Consider the following 20438-nt stretch of genomic DNA (forward strand, 5'->3'; position numbering starts at 1 on the left):
GGATCTCGTGCATATATACATACAGGTTTGGATGTACTCAGTAGAATCAAGTATTGTTGACCAAGCACTTTAAGAGGATTTTAATATCAAGGTTGTAGTCAAGGTTACTTCGTGCCTCGTAGTAGACATTTGTCTTGAATTAGGGAAATTGCTGCCTGAATTAAAGTGATTAATAAAACGGGTTTGAAGTTTCAACAGGAAAACAGTTGTAAAGCTAAACCACACGTGATGCGTTTCATTATGTGATCAATTTAGTTTGTAGTTAACAGCCTAAACACAACTCGATAAATACTAATACTTAATAATACTTAGCTAGAAATACTGTGTGTGTCTGCAGTCTGAACCAACCAGACCAGAAATTATTATTAGACTTTAGCAATGTTAAGTTTTTGATGGTGCTTAATTTGTCATGGGCCATGCACAGCGGCTGCTGTTCTTCAGACAAACGCACAAGTTAAAGGAATATCTATGTTTTGAACAGTTGTTTTGACAAAACGAGTATTCTGAATAAGTTGTATTATACTTCTTTCCCTTTCCCTTCCCACCTCTCCCATGTGCTCAGTAAATAGCACAGCAGACACCTGTCACTTCTATTGTTCACTACACCTGCTTTCATGTAATTTAAGCGGAAACAAAGCCGCTCACTCTCCTATTCATCCATTCTGAGTTAGTCCATCAGACAGCCACTCTCCCTTCCTCCACATCAACAACAACAGCTGTCTGTTGTCTGCAGAAGGAGCATTGACACAGAGGAACTGTCGTCCTTTATGCGCCTCTTATTTGGGCTGTGGACTTAGTTCCACCTCCACCACCTTCCTTTATTTTAAAGGAAGTTGCAGCAGTGGGTAACCGGGCTGGTTACAGATACTGAAGTAATTGATTTCCAAAATCATGATTGAAAAGTAATGTAATGTAATGTAAAAGTCTTGTCGGATGCGAACTGTAATGTAACCTTTAAGATCAACAGGTTGTTTTTTGTTAACACATCACAGCTGAGTTGTTAATGCCAGAGTGATGCTGATTTGTAATTGCTCAGCATTTTTTTTTTTACTGTACATGTTTACAGCTTGTGGTTTTCTCTTTCCCAGATTGCTGCGAAACATCCAACTTGTTTTATTCATGTGTTCAGAGTTGAGAGTAAGTAAGAAAGTAAGTAAGAGTAAGAGAGTAAGTTGCTCAGGTTCACCTACACACCTGTATTTTACCTCTTTCGCCTTCACTCGTCGTCCATTTCCAAGTATCTTTGTAACCCTTTTCTCATTCCTCTCATCTCCAACAACATGACAAGAACCACAACCAACTAATAAGATTATTATACTACCTGGATAATTCAGTTACCTTCATTGATAAAGATTTCTCATGATCCACCGGAGCTGGCATCCAACAGCTGTCACTACAGTGATGTTTTGAGGCCCTGAAGTGTTTCACTCTTCCACTGTCCACACCACACACAGGTTCAAATCCTGGTTTCAAGCTTCGATTCATTGTGTCTTGGAGACAATAAGCTGATGTCAAATAAAAATGAAAGCCTGTGCTCCTCCTCTGAAAAATCAGAGCACAGACCTCCCAGAAAAAACTTTGTCCCTTTGTGTTGCAGGTCCTGAAGAACCAGCGTCTGAATTCTGCACATCTACAGTTTCTGTGTTTGTGTGTTCATGTGTGTCAAAGCTCTTATTGTTGCTTTGCAGGGGAGACAAAGGCACACTCACATTTTCTTGCAGACGCACACATATACACACTGAGGCACTGAATATAGAATGTGACTCTCACACACCTTGCTCCCTGAGGAATGCCCACTCAGGGAAGATCTGAAAAATGTGAAGGTTAATTGAGGTTATTCCAACTAAAATCTGCAATTTAAAAGGAAAAGGGATTTAGAATAAATATGTGTAGGATAAAGTTAATGCACTAAGTGGCAAAGGATGGAGGAAATGGAAGGGACAAGACAGACTGCAAGAAGTAAATACATCATGGCAGCTTCGGTGTCAGTCACTGCTCTGTGCTGCAGATTCAGCAGCACAGCTGTGTTTGTGTGTCGCTGCATTGAAGCTGCAGTGTCAGTGCATGCATGGTTTAACTGTGAAGCTACTAGGTCACTACCAGGATAATGTGGGATTACTGTACTGTGTGTGTTGGTGTCTGTGTGTGACGTAGATTGACTGCATTCTAACTTGTTAATCCTTGATAGATTAGCTGTTTCACTCTTACTGTAGCACGCAGTTTGTCCTTTCTGTAATCCTTTCTATTCTTTCCTTCCCTTCTTCCTTTCTCTTTGCTTTTGTTTGTGGTTGTTCACGTACAACGTCCTCTTCTCCTGGCATCCCTTTGTTTTCTTCCTCCTCACTGTTATATTCAGCACATCATCTAATCTGTGATGAATAGATTAGAATAAGCATACTAATCTTTGCGCCACTTATTTCACAGATTATATGAGATCAGTAGTTTGAGATTATAATGCGTCTTCAAAAAGGAAACACTAGCCATCGCATTCACAGGTACATACTATACACCTGGCCTAGTGTGATTTTATAAACATTACTAAATCACTTGTAACATCAAATGTCTAAAATGTTTAGGTGTTTTGATGGATTTGGTCATTTCAGCTTGTTCTGTGCAGACACAGGCATTTGGGCATGGCTCCAGTCAGACAGATAAAGCACAGAATGATCAAAATGGCACAGATGTCTGTCAGACAGAGGGCAGAGAGACAGACAGATAGGCGATCACAAGGGCCGAGAGTCAGAGTCAGCCCAGAATGACTGAACAGAGCGTTGGTTGTTTTTATTGTTGGGAAATGCGGTCAGCAGGATTCCAATCCTCCTCCTGCCTTTATCAATACTGAAGTACTGCTGACTAACACGTGTGCACATATTTTCTAAACAGACTGGCAGCGAATATATAAAGAATAATTTATTAAGGAATTATCTTCAATGCACAATCATTTATACAAATTACTGCAAAGTAAAAGTTCAATAGGAACATTTAGCAAATGTGGACACATTGTGCAGAAGCAGAGTGTTGATCTCACTGGGACGATACTGGTCAGTTCTCTAGTATGATACAACTGTTTTAGTTACTGTGGTAAATGTGATGACAGCTGGTAACATAGTTGTTATTTGGTCTCACGTGAAGTGCGAACCTTGAGCACATTGCACGGTGTGATTTTTGATTTGAGTGTACTTGTTATCCAAACCATGTTTTCAGCCCTGATATCTCAGACTAATCAGTGCATGGCTAACATTAGCATGTGAACACGCAGCTGTGGTGTGATACTTTTCCCACGGCTGACTCAGGATCTGATTGGAAAGTGGAGTTTTTTAGTTACTATTTCTGATTTATAGTAATAACTGGACTTATATTTAATAGACATTTCAAATTTGGGGAAGAAGAATAAAATACAGCAGTCATCAACATTAAAAGAATTACTGAGGGAGATTCCTTATATTTCTTATTTTAATTGTAATCTAGTTCTTCCTTCAGCTTTGCTTTTCTGCACAAATGGCCATGTGATCACACAGTGAATATCTCTGCATGTGTTATACTCTTCACTGACTGACTCAGTGAAGAGTATAACAAGTCGCTGACTCTCCTTGCTATCAGGTTCAAAACATGGTTTAGTGGTTATGGCTCTTCCAACAATTGCAGTAAAAAAGCACAAACTTTACTAAATCATTATTTACAGTAAAGTTAAGTAATGTTACAAGACTTCAGTGGCAGAGGACACAGTCTCTGGGGCCTTTTCTGTGTGTTACTGTTTGTGTTAATGCTTCAAATCAATCAAATCATCTTGAATGAACGTTATTTGGTCTCTTTTTTTGTTTCTAATGTATCATCCAAGAGCAGCACTCCTATAACGTTGTTGAATTCTACACAATGATAATAAAAGCTTTCTCGTTCCTCTTCTTCATTTTGTGTTTCTGCATGGCCACGGCCGTGATGAGGGCGGCACCCTTTCCGCTGCCCTCATCGGAGGGGAGGAAAGTCACGTTACAGTGTGGAGCCAAAAGTCTGGTAGTCTCCTTGAGGACAATGGAGAAGCTGGAAACAATAGAAGAAGATGAGTTGGCAGTTTTTAGGGTAGAGTAATTAAACACAACACTCACCAACAACATTTGAACTGAACTCAGTTACTGTTGACCTGAATAATTAACTACAGCCAATGATAAGAAAATAACTCACTGTGGATGTAGTTTGTAGAGTGACCCGTCCACCCCTACGGTGATGTTGAGATGGTCCAATCCTCGGTTCTCTCTGATCTTATCCACTATGGCCGCCATGCCCGCCCCGCACAGCTGAGCTGCACGACGTGACACTTCTCCACATACCTAACAATGAAAAAACATTTTCATTCTTGCAACAGTTCGCAGACTGTTGGTGCCACAGTTTGCTGAGCCAGCCAATACCATATCACTTCACACAAACCAGTGGAGAAAATAACCCTTTACTTAATCCCAACATAAAGTTGCAACAGAACGTGATTGTCTAAGCACTGTAGTGCGTCAGACTTTCAACTCTTAACCTCTTTCTGGAATTTGGTACAATACACAGGCAATATGACTGCTGAATTACAATATTAAATCTACAATTCTGCTGAAATTCTGAGAGTTGGACGTGACACGAAAAGCTCTGATGTAACTTTTAACATCGATGATGATCCAGTGGAGTGGATCCCTAGTGATGCACTACGATGAAACCTAGTGATGCTATTGAAGTTGTAGTTTAAATATATAATACAGGTTTAAATATTTACACATTTGTGCCATATGTAATGATGAAATTCCCTTCAGGCATCTTCTGAGATTTACACTGACATGAGTTCACAGTGACCTTGAGCTTTGACCAGCAATATCAAATCATGCTGCCAAATTTAAAGTGGTTCCCTCGAGGTATTTCATATTGGAACATAGAGATGGTCGGGACATTAGGTCACAGTGACCTTGACCTTTAAAAAGTACAGTAGAGGAAAACCCTGCATTCAACTGAAACACATTGGCCTTAAAAAATCCAAGTATTAGCACAACAAAACACATGACATATGTTCTACCTCTTTGACGATGATGCTGTCATCACAGGTGCCATGAAGCCCGAGCTGCTGGAGAATAGATCTAATCTGCAGTAGAGCCAGGCGGTCCCTAGAGGGAGACGACACAGTTACACACATCACAGCAAAATAAAGGCACGTCCATCGACTACTAAACAGCTGATAGGAGCTACAGTATGAGTGTATATGCTCATTTTAATAACATCTAGCATTATGTGCACATAACACTATGTACTATATGATTTATTCCAGTTTCCCTTTGCCCCTGAAGGTGGTGTAACCCGTGTCTTGTAAGACTTTCACCTTAAGGTGTATTTCAGGTAAATAAAACACGTTGATTCATTCATTCATATTATTTGTGATATTGTTAATGATATGGGAGTAAAGGATTTCTAGAAAATATACAAAAAGCACAAAAACAATACTATACAAACATACATTATATATTAAAACAACACAGGACGAACGTTAGACTAGTAATGAACAATATGCAAAGAAAAGTAGTACACACTAATACGAAGAACAGTTTCTCGTACCGCTCTATTTGTGACAGGTATTTGGTTTGAAATATTCCAGGTGTTTTTAAAGGTTCGGTGACGTGTCCTCTGAACAGCAAACCTCGTCTGGTTAAATCCAATAAAACCTGGCGGACGACTTCCCCTAAATACATTCCACTGGTGAGCTTCTCAAACCTAAACACACAAACACACAGTTTGTTAAATCTCTTACGACTGTGTCACCACGTGGACGTGTTGCAGGTCACAGAAAAGCTCAATAGATCAGAAAACATAAAAAAATAGAGATGCTCACATGGGCATAAAAGTACAAATGATATATAGGATGAACAGACGAGAACACTAAAGCATAAGTGACACAAACACGCAAACCTTTGTTTTCCAGGGTTGATCGAGTTATGATCCACCTCAGTGTCGTAAGGTGTGATGATATCATCCAGAGAGCCATCATCCCCCAAACCCCCCCACTCTGTGTTTATACACATCTTGTGTAAATCAGCATCTGCTGTGTTTTCCTCTCCTTCAGGCTCATCTCCCTACAGAAAGCAGATACATGTGCAGAGTTTTCACTTTTAAAAGTCATGAAACAAACTAAACACTGCGAGCGTTTGACGAGCGTTCCTCTACCTTATCGTCCGCTCTTCCACTTTGTTTATTCTTCTCTATGTTCTTCACTTCCTCCATGTAACAAACATTAGAGCCAGTTCCTGTGAAACAGATTCACGCGGTTAATTGTTATATTTACAGCAGACATTATATTTATTGACCCGACCTGCTCTCTTTACCTTGACCTCAAACTTAGCCTTAATCTGAAAACAGAGACCTGAGCCTGAAACTCTGCTGTTCTAAGGTGACACATACCAGCAATCAGTCCGATCTCACACTGAGGGTCTTCATAGGCGCAGCTCATCATGGTCCCAACTGTGTCATTGACTAGAGCCACAATATCCAAGTCAAACTCCTGCAACAGAAAAGGTTGTAAACAAACAGACAGGATACAGTTGATGTTATTTTTTGATCCTACTGCAGGACGTGTTCTTTCATGCACATATTGGCTCTTGAGGATTCAGTTAAGTAAATGTACACTAGTGCATGAACAAAACATGACCGACTGCACAAGTGTCTGGACTAGTCACCATCATTATAAAACTGTTGTGACTCACGTTGCGTCTCTTGATGGCCTCGCTCAGCAAACTCACAACGTCATGTCCTTCACAGTCCGTGGCCTTGAAGCCTTTGGTCCAGCTCACCAATTTGCCCTATAAAGGTTGGAAAAATGATGTTTGTCATTTTAGTGTCAATTTAATTATATATTTTAATATATTTTTACTGTAGATTTGTCTTTTGAGAAGGTAAATTTGAAAAGCTACTAAACTGATTAATTGACAAACTGAATTTGTCAATTAAAAGTTTATTTTATCTTAAACTGTTTATGTGGCTCTAATAAAGCCCAAGACTCAAACTGTCATTCATACCGTATCAATGGATGTTTGCTCACAGGGGAAAGAGAAAGTGAAGCCCGCAGGAAGATGAGCATTCTTTATCCCCATGTAGTCCAGGAAGTCACTAATACACTCTGCTAGATGATCAAACAACTGAAGACGAGAGACAGAGAAAGAAAACAGATGAAATTTTGACCATCACCATTCTGGCAGGTTCAGTGTCTTCCAACGCTTCCAGTCCCTGCGTCATGTCTGTCTGCCACTGACAGTCTTTCCCTCTATTTTATTAATGTATGTCTGTTCTGTGTGTGTCTTACATCTTCTCCAGATCCCTGCATTATCTCCAGTGGTATGGTGTAGATCTTGTGGTAGAGTCGTGTGTTCTGCTGCAGACCTTTCTTAAATTTCACCAGCAACGCTCTGAAGTTGGTTCCTCCCAGATCCAAAGCGAGGTATTTTCCATCCTCTTAAAAAACAAAACACAAAAATCTTACTATGTGATTCTGCTGAACATGTTCATCATGTTGTGAGCTAATTAAAAAAGCAACAGGCTCTTCTAAAGATTTAATGAGACATCCTTTACGATGTGTGTCTGTGTGTGGGTGTTTCCTTAATCAACAGATGTTTAACTGTAATTGCAGTTTGTTGATTTTCTGACCGGTGCCATCAGGTGTTCGATACACAAAGGAAGGCAGCATCTTGACTGCAGATGGGCCATTAGTCTTCAGGCCTGCCTCCAGCCCTGCCCTCATCCTGGCCTTGACCAACTGGAGCTGCTCGTAGCTTAGAGTGAAGGAAGACAGTGTCTCGTCAACCTGGAGCACAAGTAAGAAACAGTCAGTCCTCTGTTCTGTGATGAAGATAAGAAAACTGGAGGCACACACACACACACACACACACACACACACTCACACACACACACACACACACACACACACACACACACACACACACACACACACACACTCACCTGTCGTCTCTGTGATGCCAGTCGTTGTGCGACTGCTGTCACCAGCGCAGCTCCTTTGCTGCTGCCGCTGTCTGACAAGACAAATCTCACATGACACTCGGGAAGCAACCTGCGCACCACTTTATGGAGACGTTTAGGGTACCTGAAAAAGATGTTGAACCCTCAGTGACCCCTACTGACAATGATATAGAAATACAACCCGAACATTTCACTGTGCACTGTCACTAACTGCTCTTTCACTATTTATATTATTATTCACCCAGAAGCCAATGAACTGAACTAAATGGAATCCAGCCACTATTAACTAGAATGACATGTTGAAAAGGTTTGCTGACACACCTGTGCACATACTGTAAATTTCCACAATAACTTACTGTGGATGAGTCTTGTACACGGTGCCGTCCACACCTACAGTGATCCGTAAAGTCCTTAAATTCCGGTTTTGCCTGATTCGAGTCAAGATGGCAGCCAGTGCTGCAGCCACCAGATTTGAGGACCTGAAGGACACTATGGTGCTGACATGCTGAACAGCAATGCAGTCGTCAGGTGAAGGGTTCAAACCGAGGTCCATGAGAATTTCTCTGGTGTTCTTTAGACCATTTCTGTACCTGAGAAATATGGACGTTGATGGTAAGTCACTGTTTTCAGACACAGTGTGGCGTATGGTACATAAATGAAGGTAACTTACTCCTCCATGGCTGCCACATGTGCAGTGGTAATTGTTCCTGTGGTCCTCAGGGCGTCAGACACTTGTCCCTCAAATAACCGTCCTCTTTTAGCCATCTTCAATACAACCAGCCTCACCAGCTCACCCAGATACAGCCCACTGACCATCTTCTCAAAGCTGCATTAAGGAAATAACAGTGAGAGTAGAAGAAAAGAGAGGTGGACACTGTGACATTCAAAAAAGTCAAAGCTGTTTTCCTTACATTTGTCTCCCAGGGTTGAGAGAGGCTGAGTCGACATCTCTGTCAAACTCTGTGATATAATCATTCAGAGCTCCATCATCTCCAAAGGCTCCCCACTCAGTGTTCACGCACATCCTGCCCTCGTCCCCCTCCACTAGGTCAACGTGACGCATCTCCTCCATGTAACACGCATTGGTGCCTGTACCTAAATACAACATCATAGAGGAGATCCATGCAATTATATTCATAGTCACATAACAGAAATGTGCACTGGATTCATTGATTGTCCAGATGTGTAACATAATGTGGATTCATGCAATAATACAGTGAACCTCTAGAGGGCGCAACAAGTAAACATTTTGAAAATGTGTGAAGTGGAGGTACTTGAACTAAATATTCAGATAAATACATGTACATAATGTTTGCAGTTATTTTCCAGTGATTACAGTTATAGTGAAAGTACTTACCAATGATGAGTCCTACATCACAGTACTGATCATCGAAACCACAGGTCATCATGGTCGCTACAGTGTCATTAACCATAGCTAAAACCTCTACATCCATTCCCTGCAGAATGAATAAGAGTGATCCATCAGGTTATAATTACAATTCATATGAAAAGATAAAGTTTCCACTGGATGTATTCAGTCAATTATATAAGTTTTATTTTATAATGTGGCATCAGCAAATAAATATACTTTGTTATGTAGATATGATTTTTTGCACAGAGTGAACAAGGAAAGAAGGGACTCCATTGGTCAGTCTAATGTCTTGGAAGGGTGAGATCTTAGCAGCACTGCACTCGTTTAAAGGGTCTATATGATGAATGAAAAAATAATCTGTGTGTCTCGGCAGTACGTAAAACAATGAAAACTGGAGCCGTACCCCAGTTCTGTCGATAGCTTGTCTCAGGGACTGGACCACGTCTTTGCCCAAAAGGCCCCAAGCACGGTAATTCTTACTCCAGTTTAATAATAATCCCTACAGAGTGGAGAGAAGAGTTTTGGAGGATTTAGACGAATAAATCTAAATGACAGAGTCATGTGAGGAGAATATACTGCAGGTGCAAGTCAGTAAAAGAACATGTTTGCATGTAGGATGTTATTACCTGATCCAAGGCGGAGTGTTCACAGGGGAAAGAAAATGTAAAAGCCAGAGGATGTTTCTTTTCTAAACCAATGTTCTTCTCGTGCAGGAAGTCTTTTAGGCACTCTGACACATGGTCTAATAACTGCACACAGATAGTTTGTCAAAGAGAGGAACAAGAAAGACAGTCAAGAAGGAAATATAAAACATTTTATACCATTTTTACTTCTTTTCTAATGTAGAATCCGCTTTAGATGTCCTGATTCTCCATCTTCCTCCCAATCCCCTTAAATTTAAATAGCTCCTTTCTGATCAATCTTGAATTCCACTTTCCACCCACTGTCCCTTCCACTTACCTCTGTTCCTCTACCAGCACGTATCTCCGTAGGGATCGGGTATGTCTTCTCTTCCATCTCTACTTCTCCCTTCCTAATCCCCACGCCCTCTCTCACTTTAACTTGGAGAACCTTAAACTTGGAGCCTCCTAGATCTAAAGCCACAAACTGTCCTTTCTCTGCAGGAGTGAAAGAGAGAGACGATATTAATCATCTGTATGCATATGTTTACAATCTTACGTGTAGGACCCATCGTATATCTATATGCCTCTGTGCTCTAATATCTGAGATTTATAAAAGTTCAGTTTCATTTTCTTAGCATGCAACGACTGCTCCAAGTCTGTAATTCATCAAATCTTGATTTCATCGTCCATAAGACCTTCTTTTCCAGACTCTTTTCAAGGCCATGTGTTAACCCACGTCCAGTGTCCAGTGATTGTAATTTTTAACATCTTGATCTAGACAAAGTTGGAAAATAACAACTGTAGATGACCTGATCCATCAGGAGTGGAGCGGACGTGTGTTGGCAGCATCCTCACTGAGGCAGCAGCATTGCTTTCCGCTGAAAGCCCCTTCTTCATTTCAGCCTGGAAACGAGCTGAGATGTCGCTTAACTGGTCGTCATGGAGACGCATTGCGTGCAGAAACCTGTCCACCTAAAAAAAAAAGAGAGAGAGAGATAAAGTAAACGAGACGATAGGACCAAAAAGAGATGAGCCATGTGATGTCCTAAACTCACATGTAGCACACGCTGCTGTGTGTTGTATTAAAACTGTGGTAAAACCATGTATAAAAGAAAAAGTCCAAATTCATTTTATAAACTTGATCACAGGACTTAAACTGTGGACTTGAAGTGGGAGAATCAGGGAAACCAGGACTTGATTGTGGTGATCAAAGAAGGAGGAAGTAGCAGAAAGAGGTGCAAAACAACTGTACTGTACACTCAGCTAATCTAACAGTGTGGAAACATGTTCATGGGCCAAGGTCCTGGTGAGGTATTACTTTAATTGTGTTAGAGTGTGAATGCAGTGGTGCTCAAGGGAGTGTCCACTGTGAGAGTGTGTGTTGATCACATCGACACAGAGAAGAGTAGTGAAAGGGAGGGATGTTAATCATTTCTCAGGGAAAGACAAACGGTAACTAATCATTATACCTTGATCATCTTATTTCAGGACTGGTCACTGCCTTGTCTTTTAGATTTAGTAAATAAAAGCTGAGATAAATTATTTTTCATTTCCCAGTCCCAGTCTTCATTTCTCTATTACTGTGTGAATCCTGACTTAACTTTAACTATAATTATATATTTTGCACATGTGAGAAAAACAACAAAGTTGAGACCATGTTTGGTGACAAACATGATTTTCATACTAAAACAGAACAAAATATTCTTCATGCTACAGTAACAACTTCTCAATAAGACAGAAGGGTTAAATTAAACCAGAATCACCCAATCAGCCCCCTAAGGAAGGATGAAGAGCTCCAAATGCAGTTGTAGCTGAACCATAATATTCATATGTACAAGCCTCTTGTTGTCTTAACGGCCATATTTAAATATATTAGAACTATTTTTGTGAATTTCATCATACACGTATAAGAAGTATCATAGAATGTCTTTTCAGAGTAGGTCTCACCTTTTTGGTGGGGTCTTCCTTCAGTTTGGTGAAGTAGAACGAAACGAGATGAACAGCCAACATCTTGATGCACAACACACACCACCATGAAAACTCTTCCAGTGGTTTGACTTTGTGTTCTCTCGGCACACGACACAACTGCAACCACTATGTAATCAAGTTAAACGTCCTCAGAGTGTAGACATGTTAGGGTATAGAGTTATAGAGTATATCAGTGGCTCTCCCGTCCTGCTCTGTTGTTCTTAATTTGTTCTCACATTCTGAGTCACCTGAGCAGAGAGCAACCTCTGAATTAACTCAATGATTAACAACAAGCCAAACCTCCTGCTGTCTTAAGGCCCAGCCCCGTCCTCTTTGTAGTTTCATTGTAGGATATCTGGTGACCTACAATAAATCTTTATAGAGATGCTGCCGCAGTCTTTAGATATTAGTAATTCATTGTTGACCTATTTACTCAAATAAAGGGATAAAGGAGCATCTAAACTTTTATTTTAATTATTTATCTTGAATGAACAATTGTGGCACTCATGGTAATCACAATATAAAGTAAACTATGATAATATAAATAAACTTGTGATGTAGACCAACAACTGAAGGAACCATGAACTACACAGACTGATTGTCTTAAAACTGAAGTTACGCAGTCTGCCATGACCTGAGATATTATCTCTATAGCATAGAAACACTGACACTTTCAGTCACGACTGGCTCTAATGGTTTGATCTATTTGGTTTACTTCCATTAAAAATTCATGTTAGAGTTTTGAAATATGATAAACATCATCTGACCCACAGGAGGCCATTCTGTTGTCTGTGCCGTTTTCTCAAAATGTCCCTGACCTGACTCCATGTGTCTTCAGTACTTCCTGAACCAGTGTGTGGCACATAAAAATTAAAACAATTAAAACTATATTTATTGATAAATGTCATCATTTTAAATATACAAACAAGAAAAAAAAAAAAACACTGTTTCTCATTTGAATAAACACACTAACAGGGTTCTGTTCAATTTGGGCTACTGACAATGTGAATAGTACGTTTCCAGATGTTGCAGTTTGTCTGGGAGGAGTTTGTAATAGTTAAATAAGCTCCATATATACGCTCAAGCTGTTCTACGTGTACTTCTCCCTCACTGCCTAATACACAGTGTCCCACAGCCACAGAAATGATTTATGACACTCTGACTCTTCACTGAAGCAGAACTGTGAGAACTGAGGCCCAGGGGTAGCTCCAACAAAAAATGGCGTTCCCTGCAATAATCCACAACAATCAGTCTGTTTCTTGTAGGTCGAGTATCCAGAACAGTTTGATCAGTTATCAGTCACTGAACTCAACATAATTGTTTTTCTTCTTCATTTCTTCTTCATCCTTTTCCCTTTGTTGTCAGTATTGTGACAATCTGTACTAACTGCACTCTTATTGGTCAACTCCTGCTTCTGATCTTTAGACCACTCTCTCTGCAGCTGCCGGAGCAAATCAGGAGTCAACAGCCCGTCTCTGACCAGGCGATTAGCCAGAGAGCTGTCCATCCTCTCTCCTGACCCTCTCTGTGATCTTTGACCTCTGCCGCTCTGTGTCTGTAGTGGGTCAGTGATCGTTGGGTCAGTGGCTCTGATGAGACGGGTGATATTTCGGACTCCCTGCTGGATGATGTCATCAAGTTCCTGCTGGATTTGCCGAATACAGGCTGTGTCTGGAAACATGTCCATGAAACGGTAGCTGCAGAGATTTAAATGAGGATTAGGGTGGTAAGAAGTCATTAACAGAGGGGTCTGTAAATCTAAACATGTTAAAGGACAGTTTGGAGAAAGCTGAATGATAAAGATAATAAATCCTGTTTCATCTGTTTCATTTATTATTATTATTATTATAACAACACAACTAACAGAGACATTAAAGAGACAAAGTCACCTCAACCAGAGGTAAAGATCCAACACATCATGAACAGCTTCCAAGTGAACCAGGTCTTTAATGTTTTTGGGTGGAGCCACAGGCCAGCTGATGTGTCGACAGACCCAGCCAAAGGTGAGGGGTTCATCTCGACTGAACTGACGGGCAAACTGAGACGAGAAGCAAGATTAAAATTAGTGCCACAGAGCTACAGCTACATGAGAGTAGAAAAAGCAGGCAGTCGCAAGAAAATCTTATCTTTGCTAATTCACCGATGAGAAATACAGGATCATAATATAAATTATTCTCATCACTCTATTACACTAATTAATCAATTGTTTATTTAACATTTACACATGACTATTTTTTTACCAGGACGGAGGAGTTTTCTTCACACTTTAGCAACACCAATATCTGGAACATCAGGCTGAATCTCAAAGGTTACTTGACGAGGCCAATCATTTTATTCTGCAGTTAATTATGTTTTATTAGAGTGATAAAACCATAAAAAGAGAGAGACCAGAGTATGGTGCCTGTAAAAATTATTCAGCCCTTGTTGGACTTTGACAACACTGACTTAATTCATTTCTGGGTGAGGTACAGTAACATCTGTTGCTAATATTAAACAATCTAACAATCCACCCTAATCGTTCTCCTTTTACATGCATTAATCTCACATCTTCTTCACCTCATTCGTACCTTTAGGAAGGACGTGCATACAAAAGGTTGTTTCTTGTTGATGGGAGCGGTGCAGAAGACGTAGCGCGTCCTCAGGTTGAGGGGGATATGCTGAATCATGTCAGCCAGAAACTTGAAGTCATCAATGTTGCAGACAAAATACAGACCGTCCACCTGACATAGGCTGACAAATATGTCCTGAACAAAGAGACGAGAAGTTGCTAAGGTTTATTCAGTTGTGCTGATTACACACAGTCATGGTTTCAGACTTATTCAACATCAAGTAAATCTTGGCTCGCATTTGATACATTAAAATCAGTTTACTGGTTTTATACAGTTTTACTCCATAGGTGGAAAAAGCCTTTTGTGGCTTTAAAGCCTCAAGTGATGTCACATGAAGAACTGTGTGTAGTGATGTCACATGAGGTGTGTTGGGTCTGAAGTTTCTTAATGAAACATTAAAAGCATGTCCACTGTTACATCAGTAAAGCTTTGTTAGAGCCAGCGTAGAAGCTCTGAAAGAAATCCAGTTATAGGAAAATTCAGTTTCTTAATTTTTAACAAACTACTGTATTAAAAGTCAGGACAGAACCTCAAGATGCACCAACAACCAACAGATCGAGTTTAGAATATGTATCATTTTATAAGGACCCTTCAGTGCTTCGGAGCTCTATCTTCACAATGTGGCCATAAAGTTGGTAGGATAAGAGAGTTGATGGTTATACTCACAACAAGGTTGGATAGCGTAGAATCAGGGAGGTGATAAGCAAACATCTCTATCTGCTCTGCAGTTGGATGGAGACCTGCGGTCTGAGACAAAAAAGAAGAGACAGAGAGATACATCAGTAAATACCTTCAGTGGGAATATGTGCCAGATGTAAAGAAATTCCCTCCAGGTTTTCAGGGTGTGAATGAATGTTTGAACAATCACCTGTACTGGTTCTACTAATTGGCTGAGTATCTCCTTCAGGACAGGCAGATCATCTCTGTGCATGGTGGTGACTTCTCCCTCTTTAAACTTGGAGGAGAACCTGTAACAATAATGACAAGCTGATAAACACAACTTGACAGAAACCTGTTCGTTAGTCCTGTATCTTCTCTCCTGACGTTAACCCTTCAGAAAATGAGACCGACCTCCCTGCACGGCCAGCTATCTGCAGAGCCTGTGATGTGCTGATGGTCTCCATCTGTTTCTCCCCCTTCTCATTAACATTAGGTTTTACCAGAGTGTTGAAGATGATACGTTTTATACTCCTGGAGAGAGAGCGGAAGACAAAGACATTACACCGAGACTACAACATGATAATTGGAGTGATGCTAAAGCTACATGTAGCATTTCAAAGATTTCAGACTTAATAGTAACAAACTGGCAAAGAAACGATTTAACTGAGGACATTTCTACAATCTTTTCCATTTATTTTTGTTTAAAAAACACAAAACTAGACATAAACCCATTATGTAAAACTGTGCTCACAGATTAAGACCCATGCCAATAGCATCTGTGGCAACCAGGATCTTGCATGGGTCATCAGGGTCATTGAACTTCTTGGCCTGGGACAGCTTGGTGCCTGTAAAACACAGAATTACAGAGCTTAGCCTCTATCAAACAGGAATCTGCAGACTCTGGAGCTCATTTACAGACATTTCATTCATACTAAACACCTCAATAACTGTTAGTAAAGTAATTCTGAATGTCAGAAAATATATTTTCTTCTTTAATAGATTGAAACAATTTACACTGGGTCCCCATGATTGCAGTTACTTTTAGAAGTGCTACTACACACACTATACATCCAGTATACAGTATACATCCTCCAAACAACTCTTCACACACCTGGAGGCAAGCTCCCATAAATTACAGCACATTCTAGTCCCTTGGCTTCAATCTGTCTGCTTATGGAGTAGATGTCATTTTTACTGAAACAGACAATACAATCCCCTGGTCTCAGGTTGTCTAATGACTCCACAGCACGATCCAAGATGGAGAATGGTGTTAAACGCTGGTAGGTGTGGACCTGACGGACACAGAGAACAGGGAAAGGTTAAAGAAAAATGCCAGACAACACCAGCTGCACTCTCCTCTTACTGCAGTCTTACCTCCATCTCCTCTCCAGTAGTGTACATCAGCTCTCTGATAAAGTCTATGGCTGCAGGTTCTCCACACACATGGATCTCCTCTGCACAGAGACCTGCACAAATACAGAGGAAGTTTTCCGCTGCAGAAACGTTGTGTGCATATGAATTGTTATTATTTTAATGTTTGTGAATATTACTGCAATACTCACTACACACTCAATAGTAAAAGAGCAAAAGAGAGTTTAGCTAAATCAATCTGAGACAATGCCACAGGTCTTTTGTGTGTTTGAGTGTGTTACAAACCCAGCAGGGCTCTGGTCCATGCCCAGCCTCTAGAAGGATCTTTGATCATTTGAATTTCATCAATTACAGCCACTTCATCTAAAGACATGAAAAAAAAAAAAATACAATAAAAAATACAAATAAATCTGTATTCTCCAAATCACTGTAACTGTAGTAAAAGAATAAATATCTGAACATGACTTATAATAGTTAGTTTAAGAACATCTTAAAAGTGATAAATACAGACAGTGAAAGATGAGAGATGTGCATTAAGACTTACAGTGGCCATGGGATGTACCTCATTGAATACATGCATTTAAAAGGATCTGTTCATGTGTGTCTTATTTTTACTTACATGGTGTGGTGACACTGCACATCTCGATGGTACAGGCCACGTGACCTGCGGCTCGACCCTCTGGGTCCACTAAAGTTCTCTCCTCTCCTGTAACTAGATCACATGGCACACCCTGGGATTGCAAACAAACAAAGAGTCATCAGGAGGGTGAGGAAGAGACAGAAGAAGACACTTTAAAAATAGAGAGAGAGATGAGAAATAGAGAGGACACTGAGATGACGACTTTGTCACCAAAGAGAAAATTTAATATTAACAAAGAGTAATAAAACAATTTAACACTGCACTCCTAAAACACTGTGTTACTGCAGGCAGTTGATCCGATTTTGTGCAGCTTCCTTTAAGCCTCTAAAAAAAGAACGATTTATAAAATCTTTTTTCACACACGCTGTCCAACAATTGTATTGTTTAATTTGTGCTTTACATTGAGTTGAAGAAAGAGATTTTGTGCGGAGTGACCTGGAGGCTTTGTTCACTATGTAACCTGTTTTGCATTTAAAGCTTTCAGGAAGACAGATTAATCCACAAATGTCAGCTACTGGAATAAGGGCTGTACTGTGGAAACTTCAATGTGCTCTTGCACATTCACTTTACATATTTATCTAACCTGCTATTTAAGTTTATAACATTGTTTAAGCATGACAGCTCCAGCTTACACAACCTTTAAAAAGACAAAAGCAGCAGAGTTCTCCTTAAAAAAACAGATACGTACAGCATCGTTGCTCTTTTCAAAGATCTCGTGGGCCAGTAGTTTCAAAGGGCCACAGTAAACTCCAGATTTAGCAGCCAAGTAGCGCTGAATGGCTTGGTAGGTTTTACCACTATTAGTAGGACCAGCATGGAAAATCACCTTCCTCTGGATGGCACGAGCCTCGGGATACCTGATGAACATGGGGACACACACACACACACACACACACACACACACACACACACACACACACACACACACACACACACACACACACAGATTCTATAAACACAAAATAATACTGCATGTTCTGGCACAAGCAGTAACCTCCTTAAGCAGACTATAATGCAGGTAAAGGTATATACTGCCATTGGAGATTTATCGGATAATTGGCTCTGAAACTATGATACATACCAGTTGGCTGGGAGTCTGAGGTCTGAGATCTTTCTCAGGTCATCCATACAGTCCAGCATGGGAAAGATCTGCTTGGCATGACGAATGAAGTATGGGTAGATGTCGTCTATGTGACCTTGAGCGCAGCAGAAATTAAAAATTATTTTAAATACAATTTCAGGTTATCACGCTTGATCTTAACTGACCAACCTGCTCCACAACAGATGTCACTGAGGATGATGTGCAGGTCGGCCGGGAGCGACGCCATTTCCAGGACGTACTTCCTGAAGCTGATGAAGGCTTGGTGGAACAGACGAGCTGCGCACACACAAACATACAATGTAAACAATTGAATAAAATGAGAGTCAAAGAATATGCTCACTACTGTCACAATATTTTGTTTATCATTTTATTTTTGTTTATTGATTTATTGTTCATCGTTTCCCGCACCCCAACCGGTCGAGGCCGACTAACTTGAGCCTGGTTCTCCTGGAGGCTTCATCCTTTTAAGGGAGTTTTTCTTCTCCACTGTTGACTAGTGCTTGCAACGTGTTAATTATTATTATATGTGTATATATGTTATAATTTATTAATATGTAATAAACTCACTGTGGTCTTTAACACAGATCATCAATTACACAACAACTACTGGTGACTAAGTAAAATGTTCTGCAAATAACAGGTTCTCACAATAACTGAACAAATGAGTACTTGTTAAAGCAAATATATGCAGTGTAACTATAAATATGTATTGTGTCAACATTTAAACTGTGTGCTCTTTCACTCAAACATTAAAACACCTACTCAGTCCCCTCATTATTTAAGACAATGTGTTGAACTGTGAAATGATTTGACAGTTTTCTTTCTCACCGTCCAGGCCGTGATCTGATGCCAGCTTCTGCATCTCCTTCTTCTTATAAAACCGGTTCAGAACTTTCAGCAGTTCACCTAAATCCCAGACACAAACAGCAGAGAGGTGCTAACATTAGAAAACGCACAGACAGTGTCAAACTCGGTCATCTCAGAGGGGTCTACTCACTTTTATCGAGCGGTTGCGTCAACTCTTCTCCCACAGCCCAGTCTATGGAGGAGTCCATCTTCAGAGAGACCGGGATGAACAGAGACGTGTCCGGGGTTTTGGGAGGAGGCTTGTTGGATGAAACATTTCTGCTGCAAACAACAGAACCAGCTTGGTGTTGTTTATGCAACAAACCAGATCCAAACGACACATGGCAGCTCCCAGCGGTGATGCGGGGACTCCGGGTGTTAATCTGGCGTTGAAGCCGATTAAACAATCGCATACATCGGTTTACTGACATAGTTATATCCCCGCTGTTTGCACCGTCTGTGGACCACTTGTAAAACCAGTGTTATTGTGGCTTCATGCTGTGAACAGGTCTAAATATGTGGAGTACACATCAGAAAGCTCGACATTGGACGGTCAATACTTGTCTCTTCCTGCTAACACAACGTGCGGCAGGACCCAGTCGTTATGTAGCTGTCTAGAGATGTGCCTGTACGAAAAGTAAACTTAAAATTACTTCTACCTAAAACATAAAGACGGATTTTCAGGTAAATGTCTCAGTATTAGTAGTATTTTTTTTAATCCAAATCAGTATGACAGAAAAATAGGAGACTTGATATAATAGCGCAAAGACAGTTCAAATATAAACAGGCAAAAAACGAAAGGGCATCCAAAGATCGTATATGCACACCATGAATTCTTCGCATGTTTAAAAATTGCTCTACTTCTTTCCATGAGAACGACAAAAACAAAGTTCTCTTATCTTATAGTAAATAATTCAGTGATATTTGGACGTCAGGTAATTTGGGAACATAGATGTATGTATATATTTATGATTTGGGAACAGTACTTCTGCCTCGGAGTGTATATCAAAACAATTGGTGCTTAGACTATTGAGGGATCTCATGAGCCAAGTCATATAACTTAGTACCTGTGACATCACCTGGGAGGGTGTGGTCAGCATCAAATAGGAAGTAAAAGGTATGACGTAAGCAGCTTCAGCTTGATTTTAATAAGCGTATAAAATGTAAATGACAAATATATTGTGCTGTAACAGTTTAGGAAAAGTAAACAAAGGTTAAGGTCATTTTTTAACATATTTAAAATTAGGAAATTGTCTTGGTG

General features: G+C 40.2%; 2 protein-coding genes across 2 annotated transcripts; both read right to left on the reverse strand.

The window, feature by feature from the left end:
• Positions 1-2926: 2926 nt before the first annotated feature.
• LOC113174773 (hexokinase HKDC1-like) lies at positions 2927-12169 on the reverse strand. Its single transcript, XM_026378904.1, has 21 exons — positions 11929-12169; positions 10791-10953; positions 10319-10476; positions 9985-10107; positions 9762-9857; positions 9344-9443; positions 8898-9081; positions 8657-8812; positions 8343-8576; positions 7969-8110; positions 7657-7813; positions 7316-7464; positions 7032-7151; positions 6720-6815; positions 6418-6517; positions 6184-6263; positions 5929-6092; positions 5578-5733; positions 5045-5132; positions 4180-4325; positions 2927-4038 (listed from the first exon to the last, which is right to left on the reverse strand). Exons 1-21 carry the CDS (start codon positions 11989-11991, stop codon positions 3867-3869), a joined length of 2847 nt encoding a protein of 948 aa, XP_026234689.1. The 5' UTR covers positions 11992-12169; the 3' UTR covers positions 2927-3866.
• Positions 12170-12445: 276 nt separating this feature from the next.
• On the reverse strand, positions 12446-19755 carry supv3l1 (SUV3-like helicase). Its single transcript, XM_026379113.1, has 16 exons — positions 19329-19755; positions 19160-19237; positions 18500-18607; positions 18311-18425; positions 17918-18086; positions 17209-17320; positions 16875-16952; positions 16593-16684; positions 16330-16510; positions 15970-16063; positions 15630-15749; positions 15427-15526; positions 15225-15305; positions 14517-14693; positions 13839-13987; positions 12446-13646 (listed from the first exon to the last, which is right to left on the reverse strand). Exons 1-16 carry the CDS (start codon positions 19606-19608, stop codon positions 13280-13282), a joined length of 2301 nt encoding a protein of 766 aa, XP_026234898.1. The 5' UTR covers positions 19609-19755; the 3' UTR covers positions 12446-13279.
• Between the last annotated feature and the right edge of the window lie 683 nt (positions 19756-20438).

Source organism: Anabas testudineus, chromosome 3 (assembly GCF_900324465.2).
Source record: "Anabas testudineus chromosome 3, fAnaTes1.2, whole genome shotgun sequence".
Classification (NCBI taxonomy): Eukaryota; Metazoa; Chordata; class Actinopteri; order Anabantiformes; family Anabantidae; genus Anabas; species Anabas testudineus.